The following is a 16,449-nucleotide window of genomic DNA, read 5'->3' as shown; positions in this document are numbered from 1 at the left end:
ATACATCGTGTAAAAACATTTCCGAGGAAACCAAATTAACGGAGGTTGAGACATATGACATAACAACAGATGTACATATTTATGTTTGATATGTCTACAACCACCCCCCCCCCCCCCAAACCGAAAAAAAACCCAAGAAAAACACAATCGCACACAGGCTGAGACATGACTGGTAATATTGTGTTTTGTTATTTAGTCCATCTACACAAATGAAGGGGGACCTTAAACGGGACTCCGGGATCGGGTGTTTTTCAGCACGGGATTTCAGGATTGATCCTTTATGGATCCGGCTATTTTTTTTCGAATTTCGGTATGGTAGGATTGAAATTTCTATAAATTCGGGACCTCGGGATTTCATGTTTTTAAGTCCGGGATTTCGGGATCAGGACCCCTCCACCCCACCCCCGTCAAATGCATATCATAAGATGTCTTTTCCTTTTTAATTTTCTTTTGGCCTTGTGTTGTTGTCTGGTTACTGTCTTATTGAAGTACTCACTATTTACGGGATTTACATTTAACTTTAGGTACTGAAAGTCTGTGACACTGTGCATATTTTTCAGTCGGTATATATAGTAGTACTATGATATAGAGGTGATCGATATAATCTCGTTCTCAACCTTCAAGTTTTATGAGTGAAATAGAATGGAGAACAGTTCTATTGTATAGTTGAAATGCTACTTTCAGCTAGGGTACATTTTTTTTATTCGGTTAATTTTTACCCATATATATATATTACAAATTTCCTTTTAGGAGACAACCGTACGAATCAATACTATTAGGATACTAAGCCCTGTATAAATCTTTAAACCATAGACTATTTATACATGTATCTATTTAAAGATTTGTGTTCTATTTTTAACATCGAAATTGCGGACGTGAAAGAAAGCACCATTACAAAAACAAAAAAAAGAACGTTAGATTACAAAATGTAGCGATGGATTAATGATCGTGAAACATCATTTTTGCTTATTTTTAATTTGTTATATTCTAAAAACTGTGTATGAATATTAAACTATTGTTCCAACCGTGACCAAGGTTAATTAATTTAAGTGTATTATGATAGTTTAGTGCCAGCTATGACTGACGCAGCTGCGAATTTATGACCAGTATTAGTTTATGTGTTTCATTTCCTTTTCTCTAATTTGAAAATATTTTTACTTGTTCCGACTAGTGTGATAATTTTCAAAATATGGGAGATATTATAGTTTTACCGTACAATACTAAGTTTTAACTTTAGTATTAATGTACCAAACTTGCACCCCTAGCTTCTGCTTATTTTCTGCTAGACGATGTCTTTTCCCAGTGAATATAGGGTTTTTGAAAGGACATTTTTGACATACTACATATAGAATACTTCCGAGACCACACTGTTTTTTCTCATTACAATTATGTAGAAATAGTAGTGAGCAACAGTTTTCACACTTGTTGTAACTGGTCGGCAGATATACAAACTCTACCACCCTATGTCCTGATTTTCATTTTGAAGATCGTCTTCAGGACTGTTTTCATATTCATTTTCAATTTTTAATTTTAGAAAAACAAGTTCATTCTCCTAGAAGTAACATACTTTCCGTCAAATTTACCGTTGAAGTTGTCCCATCGAAAAGTCGCCGGGTGAAATTTTAACATAGCAAAATCTGGTCAAAGGGACGTAATTCGTACAAAACGTCGCAATATTTCGCGGAATCCGCTAGACGGCGTTCATTTACTGTTACTTGACCTTAAGTGAATAAATAGAATTTATTTTCTCGAGGAACGAATTACATATATAATTCTTAGCTTGTTCTGATATTATTAGTAATCATTTTCATTACTGAAAAAGATAGTTACTTTAATTTGTTGTGTTGGAAGAATCGTAAAAGTGTTATTTTTCTAAATTCTATTTGTTAACTCGGACATCGTAGAGTCTAAACATGTTAACCATATTGGACAACAACAAATGGAAGTTTTTAACGACCTTGACTGGCTATACAGCTCTTGCACAGTCGGCCCTGGCTTACGCATATTTGGGCATTAAGCAATTTCTTTTTTATCATGTGGTAATTAACATGATTTAGAATGGTAATATTGGACTTCATATTGTGTATCGAATTGAAACATGAACGCGGACCTCGATAAGGACACCTGGATTGAAAGTTTGCAAACTTTCCGACCAATGAAATTCATTTTAATATGTAACGCGAACTTCAACGAGAGCACCTAAATGAAATATTAATTTGTATTAAGAAACTACCGCTAAAATATAGCTAATAAAATAATATGAGAGCAACATCGCAGAATTGTTTTTTTTTTTCCATTTTTGTTTTTTTACAATGTGCATGGTCATTTTAATTTATAAGGTAGAATTAGATGCCCCAAACGTTAATATCAGTTTTTTGAAATGCATTAAAAGGCGTAAGATAATGCCGACTAATAGCCAGTCAAGATCGTTTAACTTAAACCTACCCGTCGTTATCGCAGACTAAAATTTATCTCATATATACAGGATACATGTTCTTTTATTACAAGAATTTTTGTACGTCACGGTTCATGATAGCACGATAATATACCTTTTCCAGAATCGTAACAACGCTTCAATATGCTCGTTTGATTTTGCTGCTCTTCCACAATTTACGCCTGTTTTGCTCCAGTGACCGGTATTACAATTTAACACAGTTTTGAAAGTTCATTGATCTGTTACTTCATTTACAATTTTGAGCAAGACTAAACTGTTTATTAAATGCAACAAATGTCAACATTATCTTCATCAATTTTATTATTTAACAAAAGATTGTTTTTCATTACAAGCTATTTCATATATCAATATACAGCTAGTGAATATTTGTTGTTTACCGAAAATATAAAATTATAAATTATACATGTTATATACGCAATGAATAATTTCTGTAAAGTTACTTTTATTTCCGTGACATATTTAATTTACGAGTACAATATAGTAAAACAGAAAAAGATAAACGGTAAATACACAGGAATACCTAAAGTTTCGTAAGTAATTGCAAGGGACCACACGTTACTTACATCCACGAGTTTTCATAGCACTTAGCAATTTTTTAAACGAATATGTGAGATAATATCAACTGTAATCTGGCAAATTCAAATTATGTTATACATTTATACATCTTACTATTTTATTTTCAACAGATTCACATTTTTTAAACCGTGCATCAATATTTTAATGTTTTTAATTTAAATTCCTTAAATGTCACGTGTATTGTTCATTCATTTTTTTTAAATTGTAAAGCATGAGACTTTACTAAGAATACACGCATTTAACTTAATTCGATAAAATTTGAAAAAATAAAAGATACATAAATCAAGGTTGTTTTGCTTGAGTGATTTACCTATACAATGCTCGGGTCTCAACGATGTTTAAATCGAATTGATGCCAGTTTGAAATAGTTTAACGGGGGCGTGGCCTATTAGTTTAACGTATATTACCACCAACTTGATTTCAATTGATTGACCACAAAGAAATCTATTTGACTGGCGTTAAAATGAATTGATATGAATTGAAATAAATCAAAACTTATTTTTAATTTTTGTCAATCTTTATCAAATGACGATTAATCTCATTTAAATAGCGTTAACACGTTTTTGTCCGTTCAAGCTAAATTCGGGTTACTAGTGGGTGTCAACACAGAAGTACTTTCCACTGAACTAATGAGAATAGCTTCTTTAACCGAAATTTTTGAAAGAAACAAGTACACTAACATTGGGAGATTTATAGGCATCGCATACCAATCGACATTTCATGTTAGTCCCACACTACCCACTGAATACTTAATATGATTTTATACCGTTTATACATTTCTATAGAAAAAAATCAACAGAATAATTTGTAGAATTAGAAAATACAAAAACATAGCATATATAAAAAGTATTGATCATGAGGAAACTAAGTAAAATGTTACTGAAATTCTATGAGAGATTTGACCGCCTTTAATAAAATTAACGGTATCAATTTTCTTGCACCAGATGCGCATTTCGACATTACATGTCTCTTCAGGGATGCTCGTGGCCAAAATATTTGAAATCCAAAGCTTATATAAAAGATGAAGAGCTATAATCCACAAGGTCAAAAAAGTATAGCCAAATCCGTGAAAGGAATCAGAGCTTTGCACGAGGGAGATACATTCCTTAATTTATAATAATTTCTATCATTTTGTAACAGCAAATTTTAATAACACAAAAAAAAATCCGTATTTGCATGCCAGTACCAAAGTACTGGCTACTGGGCTAGTGATACCCTCGACCATTCAAAGATATTTTGAAATGATGGTCCGGTAGATATGTTTTGATTTATTTTTATACAGACAGGGATATGGTTCGAATCCCGGCGAGGGAAGAACAACAAATTTGCGAAAGCAAATTTACAGATCTAACATTGTTGGGTTGATGTTTAGACGAGTTGTATATACATGATGTAAACAGCCATGTATCCCCATCACTGCTGGTGATCCAATGGATAAATCTGTTGTAGAGTTGTCATTGGCTCAGACGTACTTATAAATATAATTATTTTCTCTGACTGTATCTTACATTAATTTGTAGGATCCTTTACTCTAGATAATTTAGGTGATCTGTACAAATAACATCTCCATGCCTTATATATCATGTACTGTAGTACGACGCTAGATTGAAACTGACACGGAAAGGTAACACCAGGCCACCCAAAGCATCATTTTTATGAAGCCCAGCATGGGTTCGAGTTCCGGCGAGGGAAAAACAAAAAAATTGCGAAAGCAGATTTACAGATCTAACAATGTTGGGTTGATGTTTAGACGAGTTGTAAATATCGTAATATAATTTTCTGATGATTATGCTTACCCTAACCCTAACCCTAACCCAATATAATTTTCTGATGATTATGCTTACCCTATCCCTAACCCTAACCCATATATATATATTTATTTATCAGGCGTTATGTTTGAAAGTAGATTGAAAATTACCAGACGGAAATAAACACTCACAATTATGTTGTATTTGGTACATGTGTAGGGGAGTACACTATATGGTACAAGACGACACTGTTCAAACTTCCCCGAGTTCAATGTATTTTCAAATCGTGATCTGAAGAATGTTGTCGACATCGTCCGGGAAGACATGTAAAAACTATGAAGGAAGAGAACAAGATCAGATGCCACTTAAATAACCGCACAGCAGATAGTCTTTCCCATAAAAACGGACAAATACACTGTCATAGATGTAATTATGGTCACTGCATCATGTATATAGAAAAATTAACATGAAACCATATGATTGATTAATTTTTTCATAACTATCATGGACCTATATCCAACGGAGTCTTGTTAATGAAAGTCGGCCATCGTCTTTTTCATAAAAAACGGCCAAATCTTGCATTGTTTCGGAAATATAAACGATTATTTCTTTTGACTACTTGATCAATTGGGACAACATCCCTAATGCGTCTCGAAATGAGGAACTCAAAAGTCACGTGTAAAGAAAAAATCTCTGTGTAGTGATATTGGACATGTTTCTATTTTTAACAAATGACTGAACTTAATTATTTGTGGTGATTAGGAAAGTAGAGGAACATAGAATAAATGTGTAAAAACTATGGAGCTATTGAATGTGTTCAAAGTATTAAATTTTCAAAGAACTTATTGTGTTAAAAAGGGGATATTTTACCACAAGGAGCTACAGGAAAAAACGTTACCATTACCGCCTATGTAAAAACAATTAAAGATATTGAGCCAATTACAAAACTAACAAGTTTCATTTGTGTCCTCTTTTATAATGATGGAAATTAATGCACCTTTTCTATACTTTGTAGTTTGGCTGACCTCCCTCCCTTTTCTTAATAGTTTTGTCTGCCGGTCTTTGATCTTTATTTCTTTTTTTAACTTGAACCGTTATATTCCTAAAAAGATCCAGTTATGGAAATATGAGAAAGACTTTAATCCCGATTTATCAGATACTGGTGGATATAGTTCATTGAATGTTTCCGAGCACTTGCTTTCACCCCACAAATTTGATGGGGTTCGTGTTGCTTCAGTGTTCTATGTTGTGTTTTATGTACTGTTATCTGTCTGGTTGTGTTTTTTTCTTATTTAACACGGCGTTTTCAGTTTATTTTTGATGCATGAGTTTGAATGTCCCTCTGGTATTTTTGGAATAATTCTAAAGCTCCTGGTAGCTAAATAAACCACAGACATTTACACACAATTTTACATTTATAATTCGACAGCAAATGTTCACTGAAGTAAAAATCTGTTACTGTAACTCAACATTTAACAAAATGAGTTTGAATGTTCCTCTGGTATCGTTCTCCCCTCTTTAATTGATATCGTGGAGTATTAATTTGTCTTGTTTATGAACTAACCGAAATTGAATCTCATGTCTGGTAAACAGTTGTAATATTTATGATATATTTTCTTCCTATGTCTACCCGCGAGATATCGTCAGCCTTCGTCTGATCACGATTTGTTAAAACATTGAACTCAAGGACGTTTGAACAGTTCTGTCCTCTAAGTATCAAATATTACACAATGTGACAGTGATCATTCACTTTTGGCAAATTATAATCAACACTCAGAAATAGTATATAAAAATATATATCATAATATAATTTCGTTTATTTGCAATAACGTATTTTGTTAAAATGATATTTTTATTGTTGTTTTGTTTGGTTATTCAGTTTTTTTTCTCATATTTTTACATATTTTTAGTTATTATCTTTTTGATATTTTGAGTATTTTTTGTTTTTGTTACTAAACATACTTTTATAACTCTGTATAGCTTACACATGTCATTCGACTTAAACTTTCGGTAAACTTTGATTAACAATTTCGATTTATTATTATTACACGAAGAAAGCAGTATAACATATTAATTGGTATTGATGAATCTTTTTATTTATAACATAGACATTGTGGTTGAGCAGTTGATCAGTCCTTTCCAAAAACGTTTAAGTCTCTTAAAATGTCTTGTTCAACTGAAATAACCTCTACTCCTTTCAAAATCATACCTGCCGTTTTATCTATATTAAACAAATAATTGGGCATTGCTTTTTTAGTTCATGAATTTTCAAAATTAGTTTTTGACGAGCATTCCTATTAGTTCCATTCTTGCTAAAAAAAAGTATATACGCAAACATTTATAAATAGAGCCCCGAGCCGTGAGAGTATCCTTTTTGTCCTTTTTCGTATATGCTGTGTTGTATTGATTGATTGATTGTTGGTTGCTTAACGTCCAGTGTTGATATTTCATGCATATTCAGGACGAGAACAAGTTCACAATAAATACAATAGGTAGGTCTTGTCACAAAAGAGGCCATCTGGGGTCGTGGAAATTTGCACTAGAAATGAGGGTATAATTGATATGGACAGAAATTTTGCCTTGCAACAGGCCACCTACGAACCCTATGCTGTGTTGTAAGAATAGTGTTTACAAAAGTTTCAAAACCAGATAGATACGTTTTCAATTACAGACACGAAATTTAAAAAAAAAAGTATTACAAAAAATACGGTACGTCTAAGTAAGTTCACAGACTACATTTCATCAATCAACAGAACTAATACAACTGTATAATTTTTTTTTTATTCGGTCCAAACATCACCCAATTAATGATAAATTAACCCTGTTTCACAGCTAGCTTAACCGCTTTCTTGATTGACAGTTGTAAACAATTCTGGTATATTGACATGAGCAACTTAATCAAACATAATGATTTTATGTGACAGTAATAGAAATCCAGCAGAAAATGTTTCTTGCAATACAGAGCATGCATAGCATTTACAACATGTACAAGTTTCGCCTTAAAACCGGAATAGCTAATACACGCGCTTTACCTAACCAAAATGGCCTTGATCTACCAAAAAATGAATGCATCAATCAATAACCGGATGTATTTGTGTAGAGTTGTAACAACATGCGATTGGTTAATACAGCCTATGGCGCTTATTTGAATATTCGTTCAACCATTCAAATACTACATATAAATATCAAAGTTCTCCAAGACCGTGGCATAGTCTGCATGATGGCTCAGCATTACAAGGTAAGATTTCAAAGTATTCAGTAGTATGTAGTTTTTTCCTTTGCTTTTGTGCATGTTTTACATGTCTTTGAATAATGATGATAGTACCTAACCATTGTCATGGAACTTCTGTTCAATATGTCCTTTAAATTTATTCAAACCATTTTAGCTTTAATCCTTATGCAAATTTATTTACATGTTAAACTAATTCGATTTTAAGAAAACAAAATATGGCTTGCTAAAATACGTAATTAATGCAAACCCTACATTTTCAAATGATTTTGATTTCTTGAATACATTATTGATTTCATTATTGTAATTATTTCCAAACTTATAATGTTAGAAACTTTGAATGGAATAAATATTGTATACTTAATACGAATTTTGATAGAATCATACATCTACACCACAATAACTTACTAGTAACTAATCATATGCTTGTGCATACAGTCTGAAAACTTGAAATTTCAAATAATTTGAAAATGTTTAAAATCTCCATGTTATATGGTTTCGAAAACAGTCCTCCCATCTTAATATAGACGAAATAATATGTGGATGTTTGATTATACATTAAGTGTTTAAGAAAATTGCATGTTCTTTTCTTCAAAATTACTTTAACATGTTTAAATTAGTTTGAATATGCATATAGTTTTCCTTTCCATATAACGTGTGTAGATGTAGATTCAATCATTGTACAAGAATAAAAATATTGGAACAACAATAGATCCAAATTTAATTAAAAAACGTAAATCTATAATGATTTCAAGCGCATGCTTATTCACACACATATTAATGTTTGGCTTAACAATAATAGCAAATTAATAACAAATTCGTGAAGGTTGTGTTTTGAAATAAAAATCAAATGAAAGTGGTATGATGATAATTCAAATAATTGTATGAAAAGTATAATGCATTGAAATTGATAACAGTATATTTTTACAATTTTTGAACATTAATTTAACTCTACGACACAAACCTGTTTTAACATAAAGTGTTACATAAAATTACAATCATACAGAATTCTATGGAAAATTCAAAGCGGAAAGTCCCTAATCAAATGGCAAAATCAAAAGCTAAAACACGGCAAACGAATGGACATCGATTGTCATATTCCTGACTTGGTACAGACATTTTTCTTATGTAGAAAATAGTTGAATGAATCTGGTATAATAGCTAGATAAACCTCTCACATGTTTGACAGTACCATAAAATTCGATTATATTGACAACTATATGTGAATAAAATAAACAGACAATAATATCAAAAGTTAAGTGTTGAGTTGACATGATCATCTGATTCTTGCTTATCATAACAATAGATATGTCAGTAATAATTATGCGAACGACTGGAATATAATTGTATTCACATAATATGTTTTACGTAATTTTATTATTTACAGATATATTTTGTTTTGTTGATTGTCATATTTCTATCAAGTAATACGTGCTATGCACAGGTCATATTAGAGGGCGACACACAAGCACTTTTCGAGGATGGAGGTAATTAAATGATAAATTTTTACATGGTTATGAACATCGAATATTACAGATTTGCATATCCATTACATATCAAAGTTGTAATAGTATGATGTTTTATACACACCTTTGATGATGATAACAGATGGACGTCCGATCAAAGACTTCCTCACCTGTTTTATTGTCGGAATAAATATATTGCTTGTGATAAGAAGAGTTTAATTGTAATCTGATACATTCTTAAAAAAACCACACATGACTTCATTCATGTACATTAGCTATTTCTGATTGGATTTATTTTTGTTAAGTTTATTTAAAATATTACTCTCACTCATGATAAACCACCAAATGACGATTTTAATTGATTTTTACTAAATATATTTTTGGAGGTGGTACAGGGACTGGTTTTCCCCTAGTTTCGGCTCTTTTACCGCTGTTACTTCTTGGACCCTTACTATTGGCGGCAGCAACACCCACTGCTACAGCAGCTCAGGCAGCTCAGGCAGCTCCGGCAGCTCCGGTAGCTCCGGCTGCAGTACCGGTTATGGTTGTATCTGTTCCTGTAGCGCCTAGTAAGTATAGTTTGACAATCCTATTATACATCGCCCAACAGCATAACAAATATGTTCAATGGAAAAACAGCTCGTAATCCAAATCTGAAAAATACAGCATTGTTCTAAGAGAAGCCATGCCATGAGTTCACAGTCTTTTTTTGTATGCTGATAAGGATAAAGTTTTATAAAATCTTCTGGAAGCTTATGGTTTTATTTACCTTTAAAGTTCCATCCATCCGATCAACTGCACAAAATAAAAGATTTAATCAATAGCTGGTCAACAAATACATGTAAATGTAGGAACGTCAATTGATGTGTAAAATAAAAATGTCAATATGTTTATTGCACACCTATTTGGTCTGTTGTGGAAACTTGTATCATTGACAATCAAACTACATTTCGTTGTCAAAACAATGCATGTAGCTTCTGTATTTCCGATTCATTTAGTCATTGTCATTAATTTGTAACGTTTCTGAAATTACGGTATTGCTTTATATTTTTTATTATAAATCATGTTTGTTAAAAAAAAATTAACCCATATGTTTTTTTACCATTTAAATAGCGCCGCCATGTGTTTCGGAAACTTGCCCAAATGGATTCATGCTCTTACCAAACCAAGGAATTAGTACAACCTGTTATTCTGATAGTGGTTCAGACAATACTAATGATAGAACGTGGAATGCAGCTCTGGTGAGTGTGTTAATTATTCACTATTTGGAAGACGAGGTTGTTACTTCAAACACAATCAAGAACCAAAAACAGTTTAATATATTATATATTCTGTAGGCAGAATATAAGATTACAATACAGATATAGTTGATGTTTTTATTAAACAAGTGACATAACAAAATTCTTAATACCTGACTTAAGTAAGTGTTATGAATGACTGTATTATCTGCTTGTATATACGACGAATGGCAACTTTCTAATCCTTTTGTAAAAGTGTATGTGCAATGTTCTTGATCATGTCACTGAAGTTGTTCCTATATTTGACCTATAAAGTTCATTTGTTGAAAGTCTGGTTAATTTACGGTTATAGAAAGTGTTCATTTGTTTTATGTTTGAAGTGCATTTGACGCTTTTTATGATGTTGATCGCAGTCGAGATCTATTGGACATAATTTAATCTTTTCAACACAATAATAGTTTGATAATAGAGTATGATAGTAGAAACAAATACCTGAATGGTCTTTGACGTAATACTGGGACATAATTGTAGTCACGAGATGCATTATATGGGAGACATATGAAGATGAATAAGGAGTTTATTATAAAAAAACAAAAACTGCTGAAACTTGAAAAAAAACTGGCTGGGAATAAACATGATAAACGATGACTAGTTTTGACAATACAAGAACTCTTTTTTTTTTTCAAATAACAACTATCTATGTGTTCACATACAGATTATGTGACATCAATGTACGAATATCATCTTACTAAATTTCAGACGGATTGTACCAGTACACCGGGTGCCTACCTGTGGAGACCAAACACTGAACAAGAAGCCGATGCTGTTAGAAATAAATATACCATTCGTAAGTTGAGAATGTTATTGTATTTTCTATTAAAATAAAGTTATTCATGTATTCAGTCATCTCGAATTACGAAATAAATATGATAACAAAGATAACAAAACATGTGATAGCAAATCTAATCCGTAAGCAAGATGTTTGAACTAATACATTAATCTGTATTACGATACAATTATCTCTTCCCAAAGACGTTCGAACACTAAAGACAGTTCACAGGTTATGTAGCTGCTGGGGGAAGATGGGTGCATTATTTATTTTTTTCTAAATAAAAGAACAAATGTGTAAGACAGTCATTTAAAGATCAAACTTAGTTCTGTATTTTATTGTTCAATTAGCGCAATGCAAATTTTGTAACATAAAAAGGTAAACATAGTCCCTCGACAGCGGCTCGATCTACTTTAACTGTCCCTTATCTAAACCCTAACGCAATCATTGTATAAGGTCATGTGTTGCGTTCAAAGCATTTTTCTGAATTGATCATTTTCTTAATGTTGAATTTGTGTCATCTAATTACATAGACAAATAAGGGGGATAGTTCCACTACAGCTAACTGTATCATTGCTCAACCATTAGGCAGTCATTTCATAAGGCAGTAGATTGTTATTGTCTCAACCAAATAATACAGGAACATCTATTTTAACATCATTTCAACAGTTTTTATTATTTTTGCAGTAATGTAGTATTTCAAATCATTGAATCACATGTTCCTCAAAACGTGGTGTACAGTACACACAGTTTTCATTTAAACAAGAACTGACATTATAATAGAACTTGCAAAAGATAAGCCAACTAGATTAATTTAAATTGAGTTTAATATTGTTAAATGTTTGTATCTGTGTATCAGTGTAAGTCCTGGAATTATAGTACCCGAATCATAGTGTTTCCCTGTTTGCACGCTTACACAAACCACATCTTGCCCTAAACATTTCCGACGATGAACATATCGTACCTCATGGATTATTTATATGTATGTCCTGTCGTACCTGACGGAAGATTTATATGTGTGTTATTTCGTACAAAATTTCTCATATTGAAAAATAAACCATAGTAAGTTTTTAAATTGGTTACATAAAATGCATATTCCTTTGCACACATTTTTCATTCATTGCTTTTTTCTTGGAATTAAATTCTTTGCATCTCACTACAAAACAGCTGTTAACAACTATAAAAGTTCAATTTATCACAGATCTTTAGACATTTTGCTAACGCTATGATGCGTTTTTGAATGTTTCCCAGATATTCAGAATCCTCTGGTTTTATCCATGTAGTATATTTAAAAAAAAATGTCCATTTACACCTACTTTTCTTTTCATAATTTTATTACTTATAGTTTAAAAGGTCATATTTGATTTTTTTTTTTTATAAAATCCTTGTTTTTGTTTTCATTGTTTTTGAAAGAAAAAAAAGTTGTCAATGTTAAATACATTATTTCACGAGTGTATATAGTGTTGTCTAATTTTTATGAACTACGAAGAACATATATGTAATAAATCTTCTGACTTTCGATGAAGCTCATTTAAATTTTCTTGTTTTTACAGCCAATGATGAAATTGTGTGGACCGGTGCAAATTTAAACGCGGATGGGACCTTCAGATTTGCCATAGAAAATGGTCTATTCCATTTTACAAACCTCCCATTTGGAACAGGTAAATTTACTTTTTTATGATAAAAGCAGCCGTTTATGTAATATGAACACACCATTCAGAAAAGCAATTTAGTTTTTACATCAATTTCTGTTGGTGTTATTAACCTTCGATTTTATTTTGACACAATTTATTCTTAAAGAGATGCAAAGTCATACTTTGGGAAAAATAGACATAAATAGTTATTATTGATGTATGTAAATGCGACAACAAACACACACAAGTATCATTCATATGACATCACATTGTATTGAACAATAGATAAATATGCATGAACAAGGTCGTGAACAATGTTATAGACTAACCAGGATTAGCCATCAACACTTATTCATCCGGTCAACAAAAGGCTTAAAAATAAATAGTGATTGATTGTTGTTTGCTTTACGTCGCAAAAGCACAAAAGGGCTATATCGCGGCGAGAGCTAATTCGAATATTTTTACAATTTAAAGCATTTTTTTTTAAAAAAAGACAAAAAGTCCTTCAATTCTAGACTAAAGCAAATTGATAATTTACAAATAAAAATCAACAGTAAGATAACGTGGTAAAAATTAAAATAACATTTTTATATTTTATAATAAATTCCAATTTCTGTTAAAAATGCAACAATATTTGTAAATGGAACATTAGTAAATAAATCATACATATTATTGACATTGAAATGCTGTTTACGAATATCAGCAAAGTCAATACAATTAATTAAAACATGTTAAATAGTGTACTTGCAGTTGCAAGGTACACATTGTGGTTCATCTTCATTTTTTAAAAGATACTCGTGTGTTATTATAGTATGACCATTACGACATCTAGAAATAACACACTGATCTTTTCTGCACATAAAATTATTGAAAGGTTAACCTGAATTAGGTTTAATTTTATATAATTTATTATCATCTTTTTAACTCCATTCATTTTTCAATATATGTAAAACATATTCTCTAATATTAGATTTAAAATCAGTATATGGTATATCACAGTTAGATAAAGGGTCACCCAGGGCATTCTTTGCCTCAAGGTCTACAGCTGTGTTTCCGAAGATTCCAACATGACTTGGCAGATCTTCCTATATCTATTAACAAAACACTGAAACTTTGAACAGGAGGTACTTTTTTCTTTTGAGAGAACATTACAATTTCAGTTTAGGATATTCATAACATCATTTTGTTATGACTAGTATAAGTATGTTTCTGCCTAAAACAAGATGCTTAATAAGATAGAAGCTGAGCAATGTTTTCAATTTTATTTTCTAAATCATGTAAATATGGACTATTGAGTTGATTTACTAAAGGTATACTATTCCATCTATTTTAAAGACAAATATTCAATTACAACAGTGCCTCTAGGATAATAGTTAAGAACAAGTTATTTGTGATAACATGAAATTAATAACGTATATATCTTCAACAAGACGAGGCAAAGTATACGTTGAAGTTGGTTCATTAATTTAGTAGGACTGTTGAACAAGACTGTCTTTTATATTAGTTTTGTTCATTTTGTGGTATTTAAAACGTAATGCGAAATAAATGGACGGTTAATTATTTCAGGCATAAATAATGGTACACCAAACGCTGACTGTGTGGGACTACAGTTCATCGGCACCACGTGGCAATGGTCTAACCAGCCATGTACCAGGAATCGTCGCTACATATGCGAGTATCCACGAGTAAGTATAATCATTCAATTACCAGTTGTGTGGAAATAATATATTTACGTAAAAAAACATTAATATATAACTATAATTAACACATCACGAAGATTTCAGTACAGGTCTCATGTAGGACAATCACAAGACAAAGCATGCAATAAAAGATACATGTCTTAAACATAACACTGTGTTTTATTATGACTAGTCTTTTAACACGTTTTGTGATAACTCTGTTTTAAATAATCCATTTACATTTAAAATAGTCAATGTCGAGTTTTGTAGAGTATTAACAGGTGTCTTGCTGCTTTGGGTCACTCATCGTGAAACGTGTGCCAATTTGAAAAATATCTATCTTATCTTGTGTTGCTGTAGGATATAATTTTCATAAAAAGAATATTGATAAAGAAGTATTTGTATTTAAATCTAAGCTCTGGACTTCTCTCCAATATAATGTAAATTGTTAACGTCAAGTCACAAAAGTTCGTGGTAAGGTTAGATTTACAGATATATGCTTATATAACTGATTATTTTATCCACAATGTGCATTAGATGAAATAGAATAATTAGTATCATAATATTTTAACAAATTAACATTTTGATTAATATTATTTATAAAATTATGCAATTTAGGCAAATCGTCAGTGTGGACTAACAATGGACCAGCAATTGTCTTTTCTAATTTGAGAGCATTTTGATGCAGTAAAACTGTTCAAATTAACTCTTTACCTAGGACAAATTTAAAAACGAAAACGTAAAGAGCAGAAAGTAAGAAAAATACCAGTTTTATGTGGTCACAAATTCAGCCGACAAGGGTGCCAGAGAAAAAAACTAGTATATGTTTTTTATAGTTAACAAATATTTTCTAATGCCTTTTATAGCTGACTATGCGGTATGGACTTTACTTATTGTTGAAGGCCGTACGGTGACGTATAGTTGTTAATTGTTGTGTCATTTTGGTCTCTTGTGGAGAGTTGTCTCATTGGCAATCATACCACATCTTCTTTTTATATATATACCTTGTGATCTTAATTTTTGACTTAAATGTTAGTTATTTGTATGTGTCTCTTACTTTATAGTGTTGTATTTTTCAGAGAGTTTGTCCATAGAGAGTTTGCTGCAATCGTAGTACGTCCTGGAAACTTTATTGTTGCTACCTGATGTAATAAAAACATTGAAGCAGATTTTAGTTTTCTTTAAAAAAAAAAACAGAAAGAATATATCAAGTTATCAAAGTAACCAGGATTATAATTTAGTACGCCAGACGCGCGTTCCGTCTACATAAGACTCATCAGTGACGGTTATATCAAAATATTTATAAAGGTGTTATCATACACTTTTAGACGCAGAAAAGTTCGAGCAACGAGAAAACCCGACCTTTCCGAACCCTAACCACTCAAAAAGGCCAACATAAAAAAAAACTTTGTACAGTGCTAGTTGTGACGCTAACACACATTTTTGGATATAGAGCTTTCATTGTAATGTGTACTAGTTTTTGTCTGTTTGTCTTTGTTAGCCATGGCGTTGTCAGTTTTTTTTATTTATGCATTTGAATATCTGGTTTCTTTTGCTCCTCTTTTCTAGAAGATAGTCCCATACTTGCCGCCAAA

The 16,449-nt window shown here is 31.6% G+C and overlaps 1 protein-coding gene across 1 annotated transcript; it reads left to right on the top strand.

Moving 5' to 3' along the window:
• Positions 1-7,891: 7,891 nt before the first annotated feature.
• LOC139484387 (lectin BRA-3-like) lies at positions 7,892-15,948 on the top strand. Its single transcript, XM_071268122.1, has 8 exons — positions 7,892-8,017; positions 9,396-9,495; positions 9,861-10,043; positions 10,588-10,715; positions 11,472-11,559; positions 13,095-13,202; positions 14,742-14,860; positions 15,934-15,948. The coding sequence occupies exons 1-8, from the start codon at positions 7,892-7,894 to the stop codon at positions 15,946-15,948; spliced, it is 867 nt and encodes a 288-aa protein (XP_071124223.1).
• Positions 15,949-16,449: the final 501 nt, after the last annotated feature.

Source organism: Mytilus edulis, chromosome 8 (genome assembly GCF_963676685.1).
Source record: "Mytilus edulis chromosome 8, xbMytEdul2.2, whole genome shotgun sequence".
Classification (NCBI taxonomy): domain Eukaryota; kingdom Metazoa; phylum Mollusca; class Bivalvia; order Mytilida; family Mytilidae; genus Mytilus; species Mytilus edulis.
The sequence above is the reverse complement of the archived record's forward strand: the minus strand, read 5'-3'. Positions and strand labels throughout refer to the sequence as shown.

Bases quoted from the DNA above. Each gene is read 5' to 3' on its own strand.
- LOC139484387 (XM_071268122.1), top strand. From the start codon at position 7,892: ATGCGATTGGTTAATACAGCCTATGGCGCTTATTTGAATATTCGTTCA. The intron at 8,018-9,395 runs GTAAGATTTCAA...TATTATTTACAG, and splicing joins TGATGGCTCAGCATTACAAG to ATATATTTTGTTTTGTTGAT. The intron at 11,560-13,094 runs GTAAGTTGAGAA...TTGTTTTTACAG, and splicing joins TAGAAATAAATATACCATTC to CCAATGATGAAATTGTGTGG.